Raw genomic sequence first — 27,808 nt, 5'->3', positions numbered from 1 at the left:
ATTCTCTCTTACACATTTCTTTGAATTTCTAAGCACTAATCACATGTTCTGTTATCTGAGAAGCCCACTAATACACATCTTCAGATGCTCAATGTTGAACACCTACTAAGGCATAAGTATATTTATACTGTAATAGTTTTCTTTATTTCATGTGGATGTAGTCTAATTAACAAATGAATGTGTAATTGTTAATGTGTATTATGTAATGTCTGTTCATATGTATTACTGAAAGCACAAAAGGTTTGTAATTATGTTTGAGCTTTTCTCCCCAGGCCTCTGCTGAAAAGGGGGTTTTCACTAAACCCAGCCGAACAAAAGCCCTGGTGGAGGTGTTTGTATGGTGCATGTGCCAGTCCATTCTACAATTGAGACTGTGTTTGCATAAGTGTGTGATAACTTTTCCCCATTCTGTCATCCTACAAGTCCTTTTGCGAAAAAGGAAGAGGCAAGACATGGTTGCCAGCCAATGCCTTTGATAGTGGGTCACCAGTGGCTAGCATTCCACCTGTCTCTGCTGGGGGTTATTTGCAGGCATCACTGGTGCCTTCCATGTTTAATTTTTGGTGGGGGAGGGGTTCCTATCTAGAAAGTGGAGTGGAGGAGTCTGCAATGTTTTCCTAACATCAATTGTGGAGTCTAGTGACTGCAGTGATGTGCCTTCAACTGGATGTCCATCTTGGTGATCTGCAGTGCCTTCTTGTGCTACTGGTGGAGATGCACAACTAGCAGACCCTGTCAATCAGGCTGCCAGGAGGGCAGGTCACTCATAATATCAGCCACCCAGGTGAGTGATGCATAGATCAATTGCCCTGTGGGCTGGACTGGCATACATCCATGCCAGGACCTCACTCTTTCCATGTCATGCTGTTTTCCCCTCCTTTATGCATCATTCTCCATTCCTTATTTGTTGTCCAACCCTCACCATCACCATTTGTCCACCCTCTGTATGTAAAGTGTCCCTCTGCTGTCACTGACTGTCTTTGTCTGTTTTCTGGGTTTGTTTGTCTGCTCCTGCTGCCTGCCCTTCTCCCTTTATCCCATCCACAGCCATTCCCACTACTTTTCTGACCTAGCCTTCTTTTGTAACCCTTAGAAAAGCGTCTGCCCCCCACTCCACCTCTCATACCTTATATTTACCCTTCTGTGTTTCCCTCTGTTTGCTGTTCTCCCATTTCCTTCTTTTCTATCTACCCCATTTCCTCCTTATTTGTATGATAAACAAGACTGCCACTTTGCTGTGGTACCCATATTAATGCATCTGTTAGCCAGTATGCTGCCATTCTTGTGCTGGATTGATATTACATGCCATACATGTGTGAGCATACTTTTGTAAGCCATGCCTCAGTCCGTGACCTGTAACGTGCATCATGCTGGTCTCACATGCTATTATAGCACTGTTCCTTCCTTAGAGCAGCCCAGCACTTTTTATCCAGTTATTGTTACACCTTTTTTCTCTTGCGCAATCATGTCCTTGGAATACTGGCACTCTCCATTGCCTAATACACATTTGATTAGCTGTGCAGCTCCCTGTACAATCTTCTCTCCTTTCTATTTTACTTTTCAGTCTCCTTATATTATCCTTTAGTACCACCACATACCAGTCATCATCAATTTTAGATTGCATTTAATCTATACCATTTCTATGTGTATTTTGTTGTATTAATGTTAAATATATGTATCTTTCATATTTTTTTTGTTTATATTTTACAGCCTTGAAATGTAGTGTACTAAATCTGTGAACTTTTTTGTTTAGCTGGCCAATATGGATCTGTATTTTTCTCACACCTAGCATACTGTTATTCTATGACAAAATGATTTTTTTTATTGTTACTATTTGTTGCATTACATTCTATCCATATGTATGTATTCTCTGTATAACTGTGCAGCTTATCTCCCTGGGCCTCCACTGAAAACAGGCCATTGGCCCAGTTGGACCTTCCTGGTAAACAAGTGTAAAGTAATAAACAAATAAATAAATAAATAATGAGCCCTTGAATAGATAGTACTGTGTGGACATGAGGCATGTCTGTGCATCCTGCCTTTTTTCTAGTTGGACAATGGAATACTCAGTAGTGGGGCTTGTATGTCATTCACATACTTATGATGAATTATATAATAAAACTCATCAATATTACAAACCTTGCATACTGATTAGATATCCAGTCAGTGCAGGCTTTGTAAATCGAGCATGTACTTGTAAAAATACATCCTGCCACCAAAGTATTGTTAAGCTGACAGACATTCTATTAGAATATGCTTGGTAACACCATTCATAATGTATTTTATGAGGGACAGGACAAATTATAAGGAAACATTACGGAAGTTCTGTAAAAGAGTACCAGTTGAGAGGAATGGTGATCATTACTACAGTCAGTTGTACTGTCATTAACCATACCTTTCAACTGTCCAGAGTTTTTCAAAATGTCCCTAATTTTCCTCATATTTTTTTCCCTGCCCCCTCATAAAATCTTTGATTTTTCTGCTAAACTAGTGTGGACTTGTGTCAGTCAATATTGCCAGATATTAAGACTTTCATCAAAAATATCGCCAACTGGTGATTTGAATCTTTGGTGAGATGGCATCATAAAGCATTAGGATGCAGGGTCAGAGAAAGGAGCTTCCATGTAAATTATATAAAATCATAGATTATATTCTTGTACTCTTCAGTGCTATCCTTTGAAATGCAGTCACAGTTATTAGCCTGTACATGTGTATGTTTATGTATAAATTAGCATAAGGACAGCCTGAAGAAAAAAAAAAGAGAGAGAGAGAATCATCAAGAAACCGCTGTGGAGATGCTGTCTTCTCCATTGCCTGTCTTGAAGTGCACTGATGTACTGTGCATGTGTAGAGATGTAGGTGCCATACACATGCACAGCAAATCAACACAGAGTGTAGAAGACAAAAGAACACTAAAGTACTAGCATGCAATGAAATTATCTAAGAAAGTAAGCAATTTCTTTCTTAAATAATATTGTATAATAGCATTAATCCACTCTGGATGTGAGTTTCATAGGACTTACCATGATTACTTTTGTTTGATCACTTGGATTTCACTCTTATGATCAAACCATGTTGACCATGGGTAAATCCTGTGATATCCCCACCCAGGGAAGAAGCATAGCATAGTTTTTTCGCATTTATATTATGCTGTCGAAAACTCAAACTGTCGACAGCGTAATAAACGACACGAAAATGTTGAAACCCCCGAACATCGAACACACACAAAAAAAAAAAAAACACCCAAACACAACACAAATTGCTCTATGCAGGGGGGCAAGCGCCCCCTACACCCCCCCTCGCTACTTAAATATACCAACTCTGAGATCACACTACATTGCAGTAAACAGAAATCTCCCCTTACGGAGATTTCCGTTTACATGCACGGTAACTTTTGCTTTTGACATTTTGGTGCCGACAATATCAGCTTCGATATTGTCGGCCTTTGACAGGGTGAAGTAGACCTGTTTTTTTCTACTTGTTTGTTTGTTTTTCTTTGTACTTATCTTTAACCACTTTCCTGGTAAACAAGTGTAAAATAATAAATAAATAAATAATGGCATCTTGAAAGATAGTGCTGTGTGGCCACGCATCATGTCTGTGCATTCTGACTTTTTTCTAGTTGGCTCATGGAATACTCAGTAGTGGGGCTTGTATATCATTCATATACCTATGATGAATTATATAATAAAACTCATCACTATTACAAACCTTGCATACTGATTAGATATTCAATCAGTGCGGGCTTTGTAAATTGAGCATATACTAGTAAAAATATTTCCTGCCACCAAAGTTTTGTTAGGCTTCCAGACTTGCTATTAGAATATGCTTGGTAACACCATCCATAATGTATTTTATGAACAGTCACGAGCAGAATCCTACAGGGATCGGTCCTGGGACCTCTCCTGTTCGGCTTCTACTTCTCAGAAGTCCAGGCCAACACAAAGGGACTCTGGCTGACCAAGTTCACAGACAACTGCAAGCTGAGAGCCATTAACTCCCCAAGTGATACAGGCATCCCACAGAAAGGCCTCACTGAGACCAATGACTGGTGTCGAAAACATGGCCTTAAGCTTAATGCCAAAAAAAATGTGTCGTCATCCCCTTTGGTAAAAACTCAGTTCCCACTAATTACCACATTGATGGGAGCCCACTGAACACTGAAGGCGTTATAAGAGATCTGGAGATGCAGGTTGACAGCAACCTCTCTTTGGACCACCATATTGCCACTGTGGTCAGAAAGTCCTTCTATATGGCACATCTCATTACCAAGGGTTTTGCATCCAGGAAGAAAGAGGTCATCATCTCTGTCTCTACTCTTCTCTCATTAGAGCAATCATTGAGTGTAATGCCCCATTTGACATGTACCTCAAGAGACACCTGCAACAGCTGGAGAGGCTACAGAAGTACCTCACGAAGAGGATCCTAGGCATTAAACAGATGCCCTACACAGACAGATTCAAAACTCCAGCTATTCTGTGTCTCATATCGCCTAATTAGAGGCAATCTCTGATTGACTTACAAAGCCATGTCCAACCCAGCTCTGTTAGAAATGCTACATCTAAAGAAATCCCAATCCCCCCGCACCACACGCTCTAGAGACCTCAACCTCATTACCACAATCAAAAGAACATGCTGAAGGGGCAGGTTCCTCACCCAGAGACTGCCCATGCTTTGGAATACACTTCCCATACATGTCAAGCAGAGCATCTCGCTGTCCCTCTTCAAGAGAAATCTTGATGAGTGGATGGGTAATAGAAAGTTCACCCTGTGGATCACTCCAGTGGCTCTACTTGATAGAGGTACTGTGAACTAACATCGGGCAGAATGATGCCAGGGCACTTCTATGGGCTAGGCTTGTAAAGGCTCCAGGGCCATTAGCCTAGTACACACCTATGAACTTATGAACAGGGTAGCTGATTGTTTTAAGAGTAGCTTCCTTGAGTACTAGGTTGCTGCATTCAATATAAAGTAGATGACACAGCTGGTAGAGTTGTGATCAAGGTCTAGCCACAGTCAATGCTGCCTGGAAGTCTGGGATGTTTTTTCGGTGCACTTACACTTGGTAGGTTTGGGATCTTTAGAGTGGACCAAAAATGATGATCTGATGACACTGAGCAGAGCTATAACTAGGTCATCAGGTAACCCCTCAATCCAAAGTTGAGGACAATAAAAGGTCTTCCGAATTTGAAGCTTCTTGCTACAGCTACTCACAAACAAAGCTGCAATATCACTCTTGGCTTCTTAAGTTAAACCCAGAACTGTGTTTGCGCCCCACTGGCAGTTTTCCAATTGCTCCCAATGACAGTTTCCAGGGCAGCAGCCCTTTTTGCCTCATCTTAGTTATGACTGTGACATGGCCTTCTCTTATGAATAGTGGAAGTGAACGAGAAGTATAACAGAAGGCTAATCTTTGTTGAAATGTCTAATAGAAGATCCTTCCAAAATGAAATTAGTATGACAGTAGTATGCTTGCACATAATGATGGATGCCATATTTGTAATAAGCTCTGAGTAAAAAGTCCTGAAAAAAATCTAAACCAGCAATGACAAGGTGAAAAAATGAATGATATTGAAAGAAAGAAATAGAAAAAACAGCCAAAGATCAATTGTTTTGCAACTTTCCAAACTGGATACTTGTAAAGCTGTACCATCCTTTGATATCTTCTGTTTGAACCACAGCAAAGTCACTAGCAACAAAGTTTGGTAGTATTGTGAAATGAATAACAAAGTGCAGTGCTCCATTATAAGCATGGTGAGCCACAATGCTGACCCATGACTTTTTGAAATTATTGCCTTGGCATCTGTATGTGTTGCTTCTGTCTAGTAATATTAGTTGGAAAAAGCAGAATCAGCAGTCAGTTTTAATCTTAGTGGTTCAGACTGGAGCTTGTACCACTGACAGAAATCTTAATAGGGTGACTCAAATCTTATTGTACAAAGAGTGTTCATGTTAATCCGTTCTCTGTACTTAGCCTCTGCGTTAATTCCTCTTCTGTATTAAGTCAGTAGATTTGTAATGGTGAAGTTATGATGTTATAAAATGATTGTGACAGCAGTAATCCAAGTGAAAGTTGACGTGGACACAGATACACAGTAAATGGTAAGAGTGTTATACTCCGTAGAATAAGAAGTACTACACACCCCTTCTGCAGCACATTGATTCTGTAGCTTAGAATTAGATGGAGATTGCATCCTGTATACCATTCACCAAAAGTGCTTCACAGATTGTGTAATGCAGGTGCTTCCCAGTGCATCACTTAAAAGGGCATGTCTTAGTCTGGGTTCTTGGAGTATTAGTTTTAAGACACAGCATTGAAAGAACATGAAGTACATGGGTAGTGAAAGGAACCTGCCTAGGCTTCAGGGTAATAAAAATAGTAGAAAGTATAAATTATCAGCAGACTTTAGTTCTTTGTCACAGAGAATAAGTTGCATCTCATCCTTTAGTGTCCACATAGTTATATTTGTTCTAAAATGTAATTAATGATGACCTAACAACCTTAAGAAATATTAAAAATCAAAATTATATATTTTTTTCTGTGTGCTTCCCCCTCTGTGCCTACCAGCCATCAGTCCATTTGATCACTTGTTCATGGGGAGACCAAGCACAAGGGTGACGGATAACTAGAGGGGCTATAAGTTTTTTTTTTGTTTTGTTTTTTTTTTTGCCCTCACCTGTGTCTCAGCTGTAGGTTTTCAGGGCATTTCCAATTAGGCTCAAAACCCAGCCGCAGGTGGCTGACATAGACATTCACTGCACGGAGAGAGCCTACTATACATGTTCTCAGTAGCATGCTCTGTAATGGCTTCAAAAACTGGCTCGGTAGTGCCATTCCCACTTTCCTAATCATTGCTGCATGCCTTCCTGCCATTATGCATGAGCTGCCTTTAACCACTCACTTCCACCCTCCCCCATCTGGTACCTTCAGCCTCTGAGCTTTTTCTCAAACTCTTGTTAGCTGGGTTGTAGTAAGGACTTTATTTGTCTATGCCACTAAGGCGAGGTCCAACTGTATAATATTTATACATCAGACAGGTTAGTTTTATTGTGAGTTTAGAAAACTCAACATTTGTTTTAAAATGTTTGCTGTGTTTCTATTTTTCAGAAATATTCTGAGGACACACTGGCCCTCCTTGACCCCTCTCAGCCTCCAGTTCCTCCCCTGCAACATTATCTGGAGAAACCTATTCAAAGGATCACGAGGTACCAGAGCTTACTTAAGGTAAGGAGATTTTTTTTTTATTTCTTCTTTTGTTTGAGAAGGTTGAGGGGCACAATGCTGTGTTTTCCAGGGGAAATCAGGTGTTCTACATATATCTTGATGGCTTGATGTTAGGGGTAGACTAAAATGGATATGTAAAAAATTGTATTTCAGTTTGTATAATCTATTCAATCCAGTTGATCTTATAGAAGGAGTTACAACCTTTCCCTTGAATAAACCATGTAGCTTACCTTCTTGACTGTTTCACTATGTTTGAAGCTGCCCACACATCTACACTGAGCCATATCATTTAAGATATTGGCAGCATCTTTAAATGGTTCAGCAACATTGTATATGTTCAGAAGAAAGATAAAGATGATGGAAAGATAAGGATAATGTAGATACAAATGCACACATTTTTGTGACCTACACAATTTACACAGAGCAGCACCAGTAGAATCTAGGAGACTTAATGAAGTCTTCTCTAATGAGCAGTGTGCCTTATTATGCTAGTGTCCTTCCCCTCATTTATTTTCATTTCCAAGCTTCACACTTTACAGTTTAACTTCTTAAAATACATGTAAAGCTTTGTGTTGTCTTTTATTTTTATTATTTTTATTTACTTGGCTTTAACCAGGGTAGAAGACTGATGACAAATGACCAATTTCAGTCTTAGCCTGGGTAGTAACTCACAAAAAATTAGAATCATAAGTTAAGACACATTTTCACACTATGCATCATAGTACACAACATTTAAGACATGAAGTTTCATACTATAGACACACACACACACGAGCACGCGCACACGTGCACGCACACACACACACACACACACACATACACACACACACACACACTAATAACTTCCACCTTCTTGTACTTGCTGAATTTATGTGCACCATGACTGCTTCCATAAGACCCAGCAGTGAAATTTTACACTTCTGAGTAGTTTTCTTAATCACTCTGCAGCATGAAATTGGGAGCTGCTGATATTTCCCAGAGAAACTGCATGGCTAATTAACATTATCAACTTCTCTTGATTGCTGTTTTAGTAAGCAACTTTAAAAGTGAGATTGCCTTCGACACTGATGCTCCCGCTGGCAGGAAGCCATTGTATAGGGCAGCCTAAGGGTTAGAAAGGCTTACTGTGAGAAGGAAAACAAATGTGTTGGGACTTTCTCATCATGGAAAGCCTTTCTGAATTGCAGTGATAATTGAAATTACATATGCACTATTTACACTGCCAACTTGATTCATTCAGTTTAGTTAGACATTTGTTTTTATTACTATGGTCTCTCCTTCTAAACAAAAAAACTTAAACCTGCTTTTGTAAAAAGCCAAACTCTTCCAGAAACTAACACAAAATATATATTTTACAAAAGCAGCTTTATAAATTGTAATTCATGTAAAAACAGACATTTGGTTAAGATAGACTGTTGCTGATGTTTCTAAGTGTGTCATATTTAACAAGTATAGCTCAAAAGTATATAGAAATGTTTAAACATTGTTTACTTTTCTATACTTCATGTCTTATGCTACAGTTGCTGGATGCAGGATGCAGTATGCCTGTCTAGTCTTCACATTATGTTAATTTAACTTTCTAGCTTATTTTTATTCGTACCCTTGTACAGGGGTATGCCACCTGCTACTCTCCATTCCTTGGGTACTTCTGTATTGGCTGGTTAGAGAGTTTTTTGAATATTTCCATTAGGGAATCTGGCACCATACTGGTGAGATTCCTGAGGACTTTGATAGATAGTCTATCTAGTCTTGTGCTTTACCTCCCTTTGGGAAGCCATTTTTCTCTTGACCACTTCTCTTTTGTCCTGGTGTCCACCAACTGCTGTCTCCATTTTACTCTACTTCCTTTTCAACATGACACTTCACCCTTACTTTCCCCTTTAGAAATTGAAGCAAGATATTTAGTACCTCAATTTTTTCCATTCATTTGTGATTTCTGTTTCATCTTTGCTGAGGGAGACAGGACTGTCCTTTCTTTGCTTCTTTCTGCTATGTAATTAAAAATGTCCTTGTTCCCTTTCTTTATCCCTTCTGCCAGTTCCATTTGAATGTGCCCTTTTGTTGCTCTCACCAGCTTTGTTGACTTACCTTATTTTGTGTTTTATGTTTATGCTGAATATTTTTCTCTCTGGGACTCCACTGAAAAGAGGTCTCCTGGTTTTAAATGTATAAAACAAGTAAGTAATATGAAATGCTGGCATTATTGAAAAGTTACGCAAACTTAATGTAAACCCCTACATTGTCCACTCAATTGCAAACTGGCTATCCAGCAGGCCCCAAATAGTGAAAATTGCTGGTACTGTCTCTGAACATAACTACCTCAGGAGTCAGTGCTGAGCCCTGTCTTGTTTGGTATTTATTTTGTAGACAGACAAGGCAATATTCCTGAAGTGCAGTTAACTAATTTTGCTGATAACTGTAAGCTGTGCACTGTTAATCTGCTCATCCACTGATGCTGAACTGCTCCTAAAGGGTCTGTAATATGCACATACCTAGTGTACTGATATAGGTCTCTTGCTAAATGAAAATAAAGTGCATAGTAGCATTCATTAAAAAAAACTATATCCACTTCATTTGTTAAAAGCAGTACTCCTCTTCAAAAAGATATGGTTTTAGAAGACCTAGTTACTAATGTGGACATCTCTCTCTCATTCAATCTTCATGGTTCTACCATAGCTTCTATATGACCCAGCTAATTTTCAAGAGAATATCTCCAGTATCTAAAGAAGTAATTTTACTGCTGTACTCTTCCTTTATCAGACCCACCATTGAAAAGAAAAATTTCCCTTTTGGTGTGTATAAATCCAAGCATATCTCTCAACTGGAAAGGCCCCAACAATATTTACCAAAAAAAAAAAAATAAATAATTGAATAGCCTTAAATTCTTCAACTATCATGACTGATTAGCATAACTCTCCTTATACTCAGTAGCCTACAATTTGCTTTGAGGTGACCTATGTCTTACATTTCATAACATGAAAGACCCAGTCTTATTTGACATCCCCGATCTTCACAAAACCAGTGGGTCTACATACCTGTGTACTAGGGACATAAATTTACATTGTCAAATAAACAAGATTCGCTGGATGGACAGGCTTCTAATTCAGTGTATTCCCTGTCTGTTGAATAAGTTGCCACTGCAAGTCAAGGAAAGTACTACTTTGTCTGCCTTTAAGGCTAGTCTTAATAAATTAAATGGATAAACATACAACGTTATGTTGTCCTGTCTCACCTTCATTCAGTGCTGGTTGGGTTCGGAACCAAGAATCGGTTCCAACTTGACCTATACAAAAGCTCGAAAGCTTCCACTGGCTCGAGGCTATACCCTATCCCATCATGCTCAGGGAAGATTACCCAGATGTCATTTGCCGCTAAACAAGATCAGGTGCTCCACGCAGGCTCTTAGCTAAGTGGAATTTTTTCTTACGTATAGCTTTTTAGAATTAGTTTAGAATTATTATTGTTGATCTTCTTCTTCTTCACTTTCGGCTGTTCCCATTAGGGGTCGCCACAGCAGATCATCTGTTTCCATTTCTTCCTATCCTCTGCATATTGCTCTGTCACACCAACCGCCTGCATGTCCTCTCTCACCACGTCCATAAACCTTATCTTAGGCCTTCCTCTTTTCCTCTTCCCTGGCAGCTCCATCCTTAGCATCCTTTTCCCAATATACCCATCATCCCTCCTCAACACATGTCCAATCCAAAGCAATCTTGCCTCTCTGACTTTGTCTCCAAACCTTCCAACCTGAGCTGACCCTCTAATATACTGATTCCTAATCTTGTCCATCCTTGTCACACTGAGTGCAAATCTTAACATCTTTAACTCTGCCACTTCCAGCTCTGGCTCCTGCCTTTTTTTCAATGCCACCGTCTCCAACCCATACAGCATAGCTGGTCTCACTACCCTCTTGTAGAACTTCCCTTTCACTCTTACTGGTACCCATCTGTCACAATATTGTTGATGTAGTTTAATAACTTAGGTCATTTGGACTAGTACTTTGTGCTTTCCAGTGTTCATTTTTATTGTTGTTTGTGTTTTCTGGTGGCCATCGTCTACCGCTAGGCCTGCTTGTCCTTTTTGCCCTATCCCGGCTCCAAACTCATTTAAGTTAGAGAGTTCTGGACTAATTTTTCCCCCAATTTCCCCCTTTCTTGATTTCTTGAGTAGTCTGTTTAAGTTAGAGGGCTCCCTTGGGCCCGATTAAGTTAGAGGGCTCCCTTTGGCCCGTTTAGCTTAGAGGGCTTTTTTTCCTTTGTAGTAGCAGTTAGCTCGTTTTTGTTTAGAACTGCTTCTTTCCTTTTCTGTAGTAGTGAAATAGGGTTAATTGTTTCCCTGTTAACTGTCTTTAAAATATAAAAGAAAAACTGTTTTCTTTAATTATAGTTTTTGTGGTAGTGTTTTAACCTTTGGTAACATGTCTAAGGATCCTAAAGAAGCAAAACCTTCGGGTTTTAAAAAATGCGACAAGTGCAGTCAGAAAATGTCACTAACTGATAGACGCACCAGCTGTGTGCGTTGTTTGGGTGCTGTCCACCTTCAGGAGTTGTGTTTCTTTTTTCATCCCTTTAGTTCCAGGGTACTGAGGGAAAGGAGGAACAAACTCATAGTAAGAGGTTTGTTAAAAACTCCATTCTCTGAGGTTTTGGAAGGGAATCAGAGTACCTCTGAAACTACTGAAAAATCTCCGTCCTCCAGATAAAAAAAGTCAGGAAAGAGGACATCTTCTGCTGCTTCACCTTTGGAGCTGGCAAAAAAACAGGCAAAGGACTCATCTTCGGACCCGAAGGCTTTTGGGCCTGAGAAATCTCCCTCTTCGGTTCCCATTGTGATTTCAGGGCCAACAGAGTTCCAATTTCAGAGCCTTTCCCCAGTGTTGGAACCGGTCTCCAAAGTCTTGAGATCTCTGTTGTTACAGCCAGTGAGGTCTCCGACCCTATCCTCTTGATCCTCCAGAAGCCTTTCAGACTATGATGTGGAGCGGGTGATGAAGAGACTTCCAGCGCTGGCCAAGATACTATCGACACTGACCCAGAGGGATTCGGTGCCGACCAACATCACTTCCCCTTCATAGATTCCTCCTCCGACCCATTCTGGGACTTCGGAGCCGGAATGCTTTGATCCGATTGTAGCAGAATCAATGGTGCCGAGACCTGCTCCGGGTTCGTCAGGCCCAGCTACCGCTCCGTCCTACTTGGTTCCATCGGAATTTGAGGGGTCAAGAGCCGATGCTCTCCCGTCGGGTCTGGGGAGGAGAGTCAGGCTGGACAGTTGTCCAACCCAAATCTACCTTTCGGGGCTTTGACGCGGGTGAGCTTGGTGCCTACATCAGTCTCAGAGCCCACTGCCTTGGTTCGGGGGGGGGGGGGTTCCTGGTTCCTTGGAGCCAGGTACCTCCTCGGATCAGGGACAGGAGGCTTTTGAGGTGATAAGAGGGTTCTGTCACCTCAGACTGCTCTGCTATCAGGTCCAAGTACTCTTCCCCCTAAAGTGCCATTGTCCGTCTCAGTGCCATCGGTTACACCCAAGTGTGGAGACCAGAAACCCCAGGATGCCCCATTTGGTGAAGCAATCTCTTCCGAAACTTCACTGGAGTACCCCTCTGAGGAGGTCCCTCGGAAGAGGTCATGCAAGACGAAGCATTTAGACTCCCCTAAGGAGTCCATCACTTCAGACACAAACCTTGATGAGTCAGAAGGGTCCTGACGGTTACCCTCTGAGGATGTCTCCTTTGCAGACATCCTAGAGATCCTTAAACAGAGAGGTGGCTGGAAGTCCATTAACCCTTCTGAGGATGAGTCTGTGTACCTGGAGGCTTTCAGGTCTCACCCTTCCACCTTTTGGGTGTCTCCGCCTTTCGACCAACTCATGAACATAGTCAGTCGGAAGGTGTGGGGCTCTCTGGACTCAGTGGAACCTGTTCCTAGGAGGCCAAATAAATTTATTACTGCACCCCCAGATAGGGAGTTCTTCACTAAAGGTGTCCCAGTAGATGCTATGGTGGCGGCGGCAGCCACCAAAAAGGAATTGTCTGAGACATCTTCATCTGTCCATCCACTGAATAAAGAGTCTCGGACGATGGACAGATACAGAAAGCATATGTTTTCGTCAGCTTTCTTTGCCCTTAGGTTGCTGAACTACCTGACACATTTCACAAGGCTTCAGAGGGATCTCCTGAAGGAGCTGAGAGATACCCTCTAAGGTTCTGCAGCTGCGGGGGTTTCAGACAAGGTGTCCTCCCAGCTCTCCTCCTTAAATTCCATGGTAAACTCCTCCATGTAACTTATCTCTTATGTGGCCAATGGAGTGAGTAGGGCAGCAGGTACAGGAATTTTCTTAAGGAGGCATTCCTGGATAAGCTTATGTGATTTCGCAGAATCCTTCAAGTCTTCCTTTATTAACGCCCCTTTTGTTGGCTCATCCTTGTTCGGGCCAAAAATGAAAGAGACTCTAAGCAGGTACAAAAGCAAGAAGGAAAGACTCTTTTCTGCCATGGGAGTCCATTTTTCCATCCCTACCAGGCCTTATCCCAAAGGACAGAAGGGGGAAAATGTGGTTCCATGAGTCCCAGAGAGCCTTCCCGGACGCACATGGTGATTCGTCCCCCCAGGGGCAGAGGGGAAAGTAACAATGGAAGACGCTGACCATGCGGCAGAGGGGGTCCGCAAAACCAGGGTGACATGGATTCCTTCCTTGGTAGACCTTTTCAGCGCTCCTGAAGGAGACCCATCTGTTCATCTCTGGAGGCAGTTGGGGGTCGCTTGTCATTGTACCCAAACATCTAGCTAAAAATAACAAGAGACAAATGGGTACAAGCGATCATATCCAGAGGTTACTACATACCCTTTTTCTCTCCCCCTTTAGAAAAAAAAATTAGTCCCAGATGTTCCACCCCAATCAAAGGGACCATGCAACTCTAGAGGTACAAAAGTTGCTAGAAAAAAGAGTCATGCAAAATGTTCCTGCAGATCAAATTGGATCCAGAACTTACTCAAGGTCCTTTTTAGTTCCAGAAAATACAGGGGACTGGAGGCCCATTCTGGATCTCAGCAAACTAAACAAGTCTGTCAAGAAGTCAAAGTTCTGGATGGTGACACTGCAGTCAGTACTCTCCTTTCTGGGGAAAGATGATTGGATGTACTTTTGGCTGGGAGCCAGTCACTACCAGTTTCGAGCTCTGCCCTTTGGTCTCACTACAGCCCCCGGAATGTTCACCAAATACATGGCAGTAGTTAGTTACTGCGCGGCTCACTTGAGGAGTCAAGGATTCCGGGTGTTTCCATACTTAGACGACTGGCTCCTAACTGCCACCACCAAGCATCTACTAACAAGAGCAAGAGACACCACCATTCATCTTTGTTCTCAGCTAGGCATTATGATAAACTTTGAAAAATCTGCCTTGTTGCCATCACAACATATCGTCTTTATAGGGGCAGACTTAAATACAAAACAAATGTTAGACAAACTTCCTCCAGAGAGGATTCAAACCTTGCATCAGCAAGTCAATAACCTCTTAATGAAGAAAAAAATGCAAGTGAAGGTTGTTTTGAAAGGTTTAGGTACCATGGCGACAGCAATAACCTTGATACCCGTAGTTCATCTGCACATGAGGATTCTTCAGTGGCTACTTTTCACCCAGTGGTCTATGCAGGAGCTGCCTGTGTCACACAAGATTTTCATAACGGAATCCTGCAAGAGGGACCTGCCCTGGTGGCTTCACTCCACTCAAGTGGATTTAGGTAGACCGTTCATTTTTCCGCAACCAATAGCTACAGTGGCCATGGACACTTCCCATATGGGTTGGGGGGGTCATTATATGGGAAAGACTATCCAAGACGTTTGTCAGGAATATGAGAACCACTTGCATATTAACGTCTTAGAGATGAGAGCGGTGGTTTTGGCATTGCAGGCATTCCAGGACTCTTCCACTAGGAACAATTGCAATTCAGACAGACAACATGTCAATGGTGTGGTACATAAACAAACAAGAAGGAACCAAGTCTTACTCCGTATGATGAGAGGCCCAGAGAGTATGGCACTGTGCATTTTCTTCCCAACGTTTTCTGATAGCAATACACATCCCGGGGAAGTCCAAAGTGATAGCAGACAAGCTCAGCAGAGCTATTCTGATGCCTCATGAATGGTCCCTAAAACAGGAAGTTGTGACCTTTTGCCACGTCCATGAATGCCAAATGCAGCAGCTACTTTGCCCTGATCCCTCCTCCAGAGGAGTCACTGAGGGATGCACTTGTACACGATTGGCCCCTGAGTCTCCTCTATGCCTTTCCTCCATATCCCTAGTTCCCCAAAGTCCTTCAGAAAGCAAGCATGTTGAGGGGCAGTTTGGTACTTATCGCCTCATACTGGCCTCGTCTGATTTGGTTCTCCTTTCTATGGCCCCATTTCCAAGAGGAGCCGTGGATTCTGAACCTAGTTCCAGACCTCCTAACTCATCCCTCAGGGACACTCCATCCATCAATTCATACCGTCAGATTGGCAGCTTGGCTGCTTCAGTTCCACTCATAGCCAGGCTTTCAGATATTTCCCCTGCAGTGAAACATATATTGAGTTTGTCCCATAAGGCTTCAACCAGAAAGTTATATTCTAGCAAATGGAAAAGGTTTTCCTGTTGGGATTTCAACAACCATATTGACCCTTTTACTGCCGCTGTAATAGCTGTATTAGACTTCCTAGCTAAGCTTTTTGATGAAGGTGCAGCTGCAGCTACTATTCGAGTTCAATTAACTGCTATATCAAACTATCATATTGGAGAAATGGGACAAAAAATCATGTCCCACAGGCTTTGTAAAGCTTTCTTGAAAGATACTTTCTTACTAAGGCCTCCAGTGAAAGAACCACCAGCGCCATGGGACCTAAACTTTGTGTTGTCCACCTTGATCCTTCCTCCCTTTGAACCTGCATCATCATGTCAACTAAAGTTCCTAACGTGGAAAACAAACTTCTTGATAGCCATCACATCTGCTAGATGGGTATCAGAACTCCAGGCTTTATAATATGTCCCTCTTACTTGCTTTTCCACAAAGATAGAGTCTCCCTGAGAACTAACCCTTCATTCCTCCCTAAAGTATGTTCAGAAGCGAATTTGAATCAGTCCATCGACTTGCCTGTTTTTTTCCCAAGATATGGCAACAAGGCAGAGTACAAATTACATCAATTGGGCATACACAGACAATTACATTTCTACTTCCACATAACAAAAGAATTCAGGAAATCAGAACAGCTGTTTGTATCTTTTTCAGATAAAAAGAAGGGTGCCGCCATATCTAAGATCACGCTTTCCAAGTGGCTTACTGATTGTATAACCTTCACATACAGATCTCAGAATAGAGAACTTCCAGGAAAAATAAATGGCCACTCCACAAGATTCTATAGCAACCTTGTCGGCTTTTCAGGCAAGGCTACCCATGGATTCAATTTGTGCAGCAGCAACATGGATAAAGTCTCATACCTTTATTACTCATTACAAAGTTGATTTGGCCTCCAGGAACAGGGCCTCTTTGGGGTCCACTGTTCTGAAGAGTATTTTCCCTTGAGCCACCCAAGAAAAAAGGTGCTAGGGATGTTGTTCCAACCAGCAATGAATGAAGGCGAGATAGGACAACATAACATTAAGAAGTTATGTACTCACCATAACATTCCATGTTTGTTGTCCATCTCGCCTTCATTCTTGCATCCCACCCTCCTTCCCTCAGCCTTCATTCCTGGAGGATCGAGAGGTTTCTTGCTAAATTGGAATTTGATGTTCTCTGAATCTGTTCCTTAGTTTCTTTATTGGACATGGTTATAGGTAGGTGCTACTAGTTATAGTATTTGCAAACAAGATCTGGGAAACTTCCCTGAGAATGCTGGGATAGAGTATAGCCTCGAGCCAGTGGAAGCTCTCGAGCTTTTGCATAGGCCAAGTTGAAACTGATTTTTGATTCCGACCCCAACCAGCAATGAATGGAGGTGAGATGGACAACAAACATGGAACGTTATTGTGAGCACATAACTTCTTATTTACAATAGCTTATCATGTATGAGAAATGGACACCATTAAGTACTCCGGGAAGGTGAGCAGTGGTATCATGCCCATTGCTGCTGTCACTATGGCACAGGGTGTTACTGGTGGCAGTGTTTTAGCAGCCAGGTATGTAGTTACCAAACAGAAGCAGAAGACAGTGCTGAGACATAGGATTGTTGCCATATGATTAATCCACAAGTGTATATATCTTGTCATGAGACTGAGGGAAAGGCAACAGTTGGAATGTTCACTACAATGGAGACAGATGTGTTGCTTTAGGCCCTGTACACAGACACACACACACGCGCACACACGCACACGCACACGCACACACACACACACACACACACACACACACACACACACACACACACACACACACACACACAACATGCTTGTCATTTCCAAAGGTATAACAGACAAGGTTTTCCAAGACTATCTATTGCAGAGAGTGGGAGGCAGCGGTGTTACTGCAGCCCCCCCCCTCCACACACACACACACACACACACACACACACACACACACACACACACACACCATGTATATTCTTTCCAAGGGTAAAGCAGATGAGTGCCTCTACACTTATGTCAAAGGGACACTGATATAATGCAGCACCCTAAGATCAAAGTACAGGACATCTCCTGGGTCAGGTCCAGTACAGATGGTGACCCACGAAAACAGAAGCATCTCAAAGAGGGGAAATTTCTGGTAAATCTGTCTGTGGCTAGAGATAGAGAGAACTGTCCTACTTGTCAGTGGCATATTTATGTGAGTTAAACTAGTGACTTCCACCTGTGTGGGTATAAGGATTGTCCAACATTAATCCTAGAATGTTCCATTACTGTTATTTATTATTATTTTTTTTTATAGTCAGTGCCTTTTAAATTTCAGAAAGACATGCTCATCATTTTCTTCTTTACTACAATAATGACATACCCTTTCAGTTATTTTATAAGGTATATTTCCTTTAACCAACAATTTCTTTATAGCTAGTCTCTACAAAAAAAATCATGACTTTTACTGTCTTTTTGGTAAATATTCATATTCCTGAGCATAAACCTTGCCCTAAATTTCAAAATATCTAATTTCTCCACAAAATCTCAGTTTGCAGTCCTTCTTCCTTTTTTTAAGAAATCTTGTATCTTCTAATATAATAGTGTCACTCTCAAATCTTTTATACCGTTCTATAATGGCAAGTCTTCTAACAGTATTTTTATCAACATTTAATGCTAATATTCTGTAATTAGCATCGCTCTTTTTCAAAGGACTCCTATGTAGAAAAAAGAAATAAGGCATTTACCCCTTTCCATTCTTTTTTAAAAATATTTAATCCAATGAATTTTCTTTTCCTTTTCGTTCCTCTTCTGCCAATAGAGTTTTTTGTTATTTTTAACAATACTCCAACTCATATCTTCCTCATCATTGATTTCAGAACCTTCTTCTATATTTAATCCTTGTTCTTTGTGTAATGAACGTTTATTCTTATTTTTATTTTTAACTGTTTAAAATACATCTTATTCTTTTGCCCCCATTCTTCATAAATTGCCATTTCCATACCCCATGCCTCTCAACCTTTTAGAGCAAGAAATCCGGACAAAGCCTGACATAATGGGGGGGGGGGGCAAAAATAGGGACACATTTTAAATGCTGCTTTTATAAACTTGGAGAGCTGTTACAATAACAGGATTAGCATGCATCTTCTGAAGGATATAAAGTCTGAAATTCAAGTATATGTCATTATTTAGTGCCTTCATTCTTCAGATCATCCCAGTAATTTGCCAGAAAACCACAAATTTTACAAGGAACAGTCCAAAAATACGAGGCAAAAATCTGAACATTCTGTGAAAATCTGGACAGTTGAGAGGTATGCCATATCCCCTTGTGTTTGTTCTAATTTCTGTGACATAATGTTTTCATTTGACTCAATCTTCCCTTCCTTACAATCCATATACATATGTTTGGACTTATTTCATTTATAACATTTTAACTCACATTTTTTTTGCATCATGTCATATTATACCACATAAAAAGCATCTCCTTTTTGTACAATCAACAATAAAATGATCTGTTTTTCCACAATATAAACACGTTTGGGGTTGAGTCCAATATCTAAGAACACCTATTTGTTTGTCCACATTTATAATGCTAGGCATGTGAATCATTTTCTCATTTTCCATTTTTAAAAGAACTTTACAATCCTGTCCACCAGTTTTTAGACATCTGTTATCAAACACCTCAGAAATGTTCAATACGTCTTTGCATACATTACTCTTCAACAGATCGTTTTTAATTTCAGTTCTAAATTGTACATGTTTTTTTCTGGATTTCTCTAAAAAAATGCTTTAATCACATAAACATTCCATATTATACAGTCGTTTTTACTTTCATATTCCCCCAAAAACATTTCCATCGTCTGTCCATTTTCAAAAATAATATCAGAAAAAGTGTCTTTGATTATATGAATAAAAACTCTTAACCTCTGCTAGTGAAGTGCCTAGTGGTGAAATAATACTGTCCCACATATCATACCTTTCCATCTCTCTTTCTCCTTTACTGAAGATCTTTATTGTATAGTTTCTTCTTTGCTTTGTTTCAGTTTCTTTACCATCTGTTCCTCTTTTACCATCCACTTTCACCATGACAGCATATGTTTTCATTCTTCTCTCATCTTCTTTATGTAGCTAATCAGAAACTATGTTGTGAATTGTGTCCACTATATCCACCCAAGCCATGTCTTTTCCATTCTCTGGTTCACTTTCATTTATCAGTCCTTGTAATATAACAGCCTGCAGCCCTCCCTACTGGAGGGATGTAACCACTCTGCTCATGCTGAAGTCAAACTTCTAAGTTTTGAGAAGGCACGATTGCCTTCCCTTCCTTCTCCTTCACCACTTTCAACCATAAAGACAAAGAATCAGAAGCCTTGCCTTCCTTCTCCATCTCACCATTCATGTCCACCTCTTCTCCAACTCACTGCGAAGTCTTGACTGACTTCATAATTGAAGTATTTACTTCTTTCTCATCACTTCTTAACTCATTTATCAGCAGTTTATCAGCAAATCTTCTCCATTCTCCAAAACACATAATCTGTCCACAGATGTAGCCATAACTATAATCCTCTTTCTTCTCTGAGCTACCTACATGCCCAGAATGGAAGAAGGAAGCGCAAGAGATGCAAAAGTCCCATTCACCAACAAATGGATGAGTACGGGAAGTTCTCTGATGCTCAGGCCAAATTTCCCATAGTAGTATAAATACCACCTTGGGTCTGCCCTGAAAAGAGACTGTTAGCCTAGAGGGATTAAGCTGTTTAACAAAAGAATAAATAAAATAAATACAGTATTCCATTACTGTTGTGCACTGTCATACAGTGTGAAGGGGTTATTCAGCAGATCACGTATTCATATCTGTTCTCCAGGTACATTAGGACTGCAGCTTTGACAACCTGCGCCACAAGGTAAGTATGTGCACATAAGCTACTCACATAATTGCCATGTACCAGTCTATGTGCACAGGTTGGGGGAAGTGATACATGTGTTCCAGCATTGCCATAGGTATGTTATTTTTATGCTTTTACAGATTACACTGGTGTGATTCTAGCACAACAGATAAGGGCATGCTTGATGTCAGTGGGTCATGTATAGTTGACACTGATGACGCCATGCACATGACACAGTCTGTTGACACAGTGGCACTGTCAGCAGTTGGTTGTTTTGCGTCTGAAGTTCTGCATCATCCTTCATGCAGGGTGCATTCAGTCCCAAGATACAGGAACATAGTACAACATGGCAGCATTCATAACATGGAAGCTCAACTCTGACATGGGGGTTGTGATGCCTGACTCCTTTCAATTGCTAGCCACCTATGTGGCTACCACATCCACCTCCCATAACGTTTACACTTAGAGTAACATTGCTCTTACAACTGATGATGGTTGTGCTCTGCCCACTGCTGTAGTCTGTGTGGGTAAGATGATGCCTGAAACACAACATGGCCGGTCAGTGCATTGTAATGCATAGCATGGGTGTTAATGCATGCAGTAGTTTTATTTTGTGTAGTCCTTGTCTTGGCCCATAGTTGTGAACCAGGGACCACCTCTTTGACACACGATTAACATATTGCACTGGCCTGTGCCTCACACGGGGTGCTGCTGCAGCTGGTTCCACAATTCTTCTCCCAGCTCCTCCTGTTTCAAACAATACAGCAGTGTTCTCAAGTACTAAATGCTTGTGTATTACTATACTGTGTAACATGGCACATACCATAAATAACTTATTGTTGGTCTCAGGTGCATCCTTCAGTACACCACCAGATGTATTTAAGCAGCAAAAGTGAGGCTTCAGGAGTCTGAGCACATAGGTTCATAGGTAGGTACTAGGCTATCGGCCCAAGGGCCTAAGTAAGCCTAGCCAACAAGATTCCCTGGCTTACGCCACCCAAGAATATGTGCTAGATTCTGGTTCATTTTCTAGTAAAGGGGGTAGTGTGGGAAACAGAGTCAGATGACCAGATATATGTTATGTCATTCTTTAATCCAGCACTGAAATGATGTTTAATACACAATGTAAAGAAGTCTCAGGGCAGTGTGTTTGTGAAACCTAACAAAGAATGATCCCTCACCTACATCATCTTGCCTTGCTCTAGTAAGTAAACTACGGGACAGTAATTCTTTTGATCAGTCAGGAAAATATAGTGAGATTAGTTAATATTGCGGACTGGAGTTCCGCTGTGGCGACCCCTAACCGGGAAAAGCCAAAAGATACAACAACAACAGTTAATATTGTTTTTCTGCATCTGTTTGAACCTTTCCGTCTGTGTTATTTTGAACATTTTCTCTGTCTGAAACTCTGGTGTTTGTTGTAAATAGATATTTAGTATTTTCATGTTCTTTTGTCATTTATTATTAAATATTTAAACTTTTCATTGTGGATGGTCTTTCTAGGGAATATTTTCACCTTTGAGAGTACTTATATTTATTTGGTGACACTGTGGCTGCTCCTGAAAGCCTTGCTGCATTGGTCAAACACTTCCATTTGTATTTAGTATTAATTTTACTCAGTATAATTGGGTATCCTTGTAGTAGCCTTAGAGTAGCTGGCTTTGGGGTGTTCTGGTGGCAGTATCTACCTTATAGTCTGGGCAGAGGGGGCAAGGCTGGAAAACCTGCATCAGCCTTTCCCAGGTGTGTGTGTGTCTGTGTGTGTGTGTGTGTGTGTGTGTGTGTGTGTGTGTGTGTGTGTGTGTGTGTGTGTGTGTGTGTGTGTGTGTGTGTGTGTGTGTGTGTGTGTGTGAGTGTGTGTGTGTGTGTGAAAATCAAATTTCAAAGAGTGTGTGTGTCAGCTACTTGGAGCAGAGACACAGAGCACTGGTTTCACAGAGAGGGTGATGAAGGACTTGGCTTGGACTCAACTCTACAGCTGCTCTATCAGTGGGGAGTCTTATTTAGGGCCTGGAGAGAGAGAGGGAAACCCAGCCCCAGGACTGAGTGTGTTCCTTGTGTGTGCTTAAGGGAAATTGTACTTAGTGCAGAAAGTTGCATCTGAAAATACTGTGTGTATCTACCTTTGTTCCAAGTGAATGTCCCTTACCATTGTCACTGATGAAGATTGAGGCTCCTTGACTACTGGCCCAGAGAAGGGATGTCACAGCTTCCATGTGTGTGCATATGTACGTCTTTGTGTGCACATGAACACGTGCATATGTGTGTCTGTTTGTTTGCATGTACATGTGTTTATGTACTTGTACATCTTGATATATGTGTACAAGTGTGTGTGTGTGTGTGTGTGTCTGTGTGTATGGATGTGCATGTGTGTGTGTGTGTGTGTGTGTGTGTGTGTGTGTGTGTGTGTGTGTGTGTGTGTCTGTGTGTGTGTCTGTGTGTGTGTCTCTGTTGCTGTATCACTGTATTTGTGAGGACTGTGACAGCGGGTGACTGAGTCTATCATTGTCTGCACATGACTGGCTATCTGTACAGCACAGGTGGTGTGTTTGGCACACAGTTAGGCATTCCCTTTTACATTCTGGATGTAGCTACAGAATGCCTTATGATTGTCTTTAGATAGGATGCTAATTCAGCCTCATAGCTAACTTTAGAAGACTTAACAAAATATCTGATTTGCTTGATCAAGCTGTGGAGGGTATTCTTCCACTGTTGAGTAAATTCCCTCATGTCCATAGATATATCAGTTTCTTTCTTTTGTTTTATAACTTATTTATACTTACAGTCCACCAAGGCGACTTGTTTTTATGGGAGGACCTGGTTTTGTTCCTGTTAGGTGCAGACGAGTCAGTGCATTTGTTTAAGTGGCTATGTAAGGTATTTGTATATTCCTCTGCAGAGGAGTCATTGTTGATTGTGTTGGCAGGAGCTTTGAAACTTTTTATCCCATCGCTTAGTAGGCAATACTTTGCATTGGAGAAATGTTTCAGTTTTTTAATTCTGTAGGGGTGTCAGGTTTGATCTTTACTTCAAACAAGACAGATTTAAGGTCTGACCTTACCAGGGAGGGCAACATAGTGCAATGACCCCCCTGTGTTGGTGAGCACTAGGTCCAGGACATTTGATCCTTTTGTGGGGGTGCAGATCAACTGTTCCAGGGCATTTGAATTAACAAAGTCCTAGAACCTCATATTAAATGTGTTTGTGCTCATGTAAGATGTCCAGTCGATGGAAGGATTGTTGAAATTTCTCATGACTGAGGTGTTTGGCTGTATACTGAGTGACTCTAGGAAGTCCAGGTAGGCGGTGTGCTTCTCATGGTTCATGGTGAGGGACCTGTAGCTAACGATGATGTGGAAAGGTATTTTACCTATAGTTAATTGCACCTGGAGTAGATCAAGAGAGTTAGACTGTTTTACCAGTCTTGAGGTGTATTTAGATTTAATGAGGATGGATACATCTCCGCCCTTGGTTCTTTCACGCTTGTTTTTTGGGGTCTGAACGTGTTCAAAGAATTCCATGTCTGTGATAGTGAGGTGTTGTACATTATCTCTGCCTTGGTCTGCTGGCTTCAGATGGCAGTCATCAACTATGGTTCCAAACAGTATCCTGCATCACTTTAACGTGCAACAATGGATACCACTATGATTGACTGCTGCATATTACCATGAAAACAATATATCCAGGACTCTGTATCTGTAAATTTGTACACATACCAACTAGATGAACCCCCTGGAAAGTCACGCTGCATGAAATGCCGATACAGTGTATGAACCATGGGAATTGCATGGATGGCACACAAGCATATTGTATATAATACCCTTTTTAGTGTACACCACCTGGTGGATGATGGAGCAGAAACCCTTTTGGTTGATATATCAGTTGCCATGTGGATCAGTGATGCATTGATAGAAATATCAAGTATTCAGTGCTTTGTACAGGTCGATACTAAGGTTAGAGGCCTTGTTCACCCCACCATTGCTATAGCACTTCTCTGAAATTTTTTAACTCTTTGTGGGAAGATACCATGGCATGGTACGACTGAGGTGCCAGCGTGGTTTTCATGTACAAATTTATGAATCAGGATTACATTGACATTAGCTTTGTCACTTACCCAGGTTAAATAAATCCAATATTTTAAGGGTTTTACAGCAGCTGCTTTTGTAGAAGAACAGTGCACATCATCATTGAAATATTGTAGCAACTCTTTGTCTTATACATTTTCAGGAGAATATGTGACATTCCCTGATATGTAAATGCATTTATGTATTTATGTGTTTACTATTTTAGCTGGAACTACTTTTTCTGCTGTGTCTGTTAACATTTTTAAAGTGTCTGGAAATGGAGTCAATCACTTTAATCACAGAAAAGATATGTAAGGTCATAATTTTGCCCTATAATTTGGCTTATGCATTACATAAGTTTGTGTCAGCTTCAGCTTTCTAAAACCACAGTTAAATGGCATGGAAGCCAAAGCTATGATAAAATTAAAGAAACTGTGATTTAGTTATTCCACAGATTGTACTTTGCTTTGCATTGTAGAAAACTCTGTACCAGACATCTAAATTTAGCTAAAAAAAGTTAAAGCTCATCCCTTAAACATAGTGTAGTTGTTTTCACTAGAACAAACAACGGAAGTTAGGTGACTAAAAGTTTTTTCTTTTGTGCCTCATTGAGTATTAGCCTTACATGTCATTTATCTTTTCTTGTCAGTCTTCAGTACTTGGTCCTTCTTTGTATTTACATAGTCATTTGATTGTATGAACTGTTCCCCAACCAGGCTACTTCAGTTATTTTCAGATAACTATTTTAGTTTTTTAACTTAAAACACCTGTGGACTGTACGGTTTTCTTAAGTTACTCAATGCTTTAAGCCTCCTGCTTTGCATTTAAAAGAAACAAAAGTGTTTGCATTGCTGTTTTCATTGCATCTCTTTTTGTGTTAAGTTCTGTAAAAGTAATTCCCACAGAGCAGGTGATGGATCTTACGAACAAAGATGGATTACTAACTCACTATAAGCATGGCTTCACCAGTGATAGAAGCAGTGCAACAGCCGTATGGATGCTAACTCATGCGGTCCTTAATGGTGTAGATGAAGGACTCTTGTAACAGGTGTTTTTTTCTTTAATTATATCTTTTTATTATTTTTAATGGAGAAAAGGTTAAACAACATATAAACAATGATACATGCAGTTTAACTTCCATTAGAAATACTGACATGCCAGACAGCAGGCATCCTGTGAAGATGCTTACAACTTCCAGTATTTGTACGAACTACCTAGGTATCACATGTCTACACAATGTATACATAAGAAGAAAGTGATGTACAGTTAGACTTTCTTTTGCATCTGTTGTAAAATGTTTTATCCTCCTCCTTTAGGAGACCAAAATAATTTAACACTCTTTCTCATTCATTTGGGTAATCAGGTGTGCGTTCTGTTATTTTTTTCCTGTGGTATCACACACTGTCTGACTAGTATGAAATGTAAAAATAAGTACAGCATGAATGGTCACCATTTCTTCCATTCTTGCACTGTTAATTTTTTGCAGTATTAGACATAGCTAGGAAGATGTCATGACATTTCCATTTTAGCGTGAGATAATGGTCAGTTGCTCTTGATATATGCAGCTTCCAGCATTCTGGTGTTGGTAGAGAGAGAAGATGTTGCCCCAGAACTTATAAATGGCTTCCCAGTACATTTTCACCCTGGTACAAAACCAGAACATGTGTAGTCACCCCCACATCTGGTCTGTGATACCTCCTCGCCCACCTATTTCTAACCTGTACCTGGATTATCTCTTCCCTTTTTGACACTCTTCAACTTACACCAGGGCCAATATGTTGATTGTGCAGGGTATTATCTCAAACTTCTTTGCAAAAGTATTTCATGTGAACACTAACCAGTGTTCTTGGGAGATACTGAATCCCTGCATGAATAATGACGCTGAATTCCCACTAACAAACTTCATTAAATAACTGATACTATCTTTCAGTTCTTATTTTTAGTTGTGTTATATGTGTTTGTGTGTGAATTATTTTTTGCACTTTGACGTTAAACCACATTACGTTCCCCAAGCCTCACACCCATTTATAATCTCCTATGTTTTGAAACTCTGCTTTCCAGTTCTTATGTTAAAGTGTACCCATTATTCCTTGAGTCCTGTGCTTCCAAACCCAATGGGCAAGGGCATTACTAACAGCTGATTTATTGTTACAGTCTGTTCCAAACTGAGTGCCAAGTCATATGTGGAAGTATGAGGAAAACCGCATCCTCCTATGGATGCAAGGAGTAAAACTGTATTCCTTGCTAGTCTTCTGCATTGTGAGTCTAATAAGGTTTCCAAACAGAGCCCATGAAGTATTTCATGCTTATCACTAGGAAGGATAAATTGAATGGATTAGTAACTTAATCTTAATCACATTAATGTGGCCTGATATCATTGTAAATTTGTTTGCTTATATAATAAAGTCTCCTATTATTTTGTGTTCCAAAACTCAAATTCCACTCAAGTGTTTTTCCCCAAATAGTCCTTAGCTACAACCCTAGGTATTTGGGGTTGCAAGCTAACTTATCTTAGGCTGCTGTTTCCATATCATCCTTCCCATCATGTTTCAACATCACTGTCTTCTCAGGGTTACATTTTAGTCCTGATATAGACCCAAACTGTTACATAACTTCCATATTATCCACTTAAATACTCAGTGGTGCACAGTTATCATTAAATATTAAAACAAAGCTGTCTGCCTGTTGGTCTGCTGCTCATAATGTCTGCCATGCTGCTACAGCAAGTTCCTCCATGATTAGGAAGAATATGAGTGGAGCTAAGGCACAGCCCAGTTTAGTACCGCTGTGGATACCTGTCAATGCTTACAGTCACCCATTTACCATCACTTTGAAGGTAGGGTTATGATATTTGTTTTTGACCCCCTTAGCTGCAAGACATTGTACCCAAATCATTTTTGACCCCCTTAGCTGCAAGACCTTGTTCCCAAATCATTAAATGATTTGTATCAAAAGCTTTCTTTATATCTTGAAATATTATCCCTGCCCTGTGTCAGTACCAGTAGTCTTCAAGAAGAAGACCAGTCTATATAAATATCTTAAGTTACATTAATCA

The 27,808-nt window shown here is 40.7% G+C and overlaps 1 protein-coding gene across 1 annotated transcript in view; it reads left to right on the top strand.

The window, feature by feature from the left end:
• OBSCN (obscurin, cytoskeletal calmodulin and titin-interacting RhoGEF) overlaps positions 1-27,808 on the top strand; it is a 4,979,884-nt gene that overhangs the window by 4,851,609 nt on the left and 100,467 nt on the right. Inside the window, exon 85 of the mRNA XM_044066040.1 lies at positions 7,109-7,225. Coding sequence (XP_043921975.1) covers positions 7,109-7,225 — 117 coding nt within the window. The remainder of the gene's footprint in view (positions 1-7,108; positions 7,226-27,808) is intronic.

The sequence above is a fragment of the Protopterus annectens genome, chromosome 3.part0, assembly GCF_019279795.1.
Source record: "Protopterus annectens isolate FY-2018-M chromosome 3.part0, PAN1.0, whole genome shotgun sequence".
NCBI lineage: Eukaryota > Metazoa > Chordata > Ceratodontiformes > Protopteridae > Protopterus > Protopterus annectens.
The sequence above is the reverse complement of the archived record's forward strand: the minus strand, read 5'-3'. Positions and strand labels throughout refer to the sequence as shown.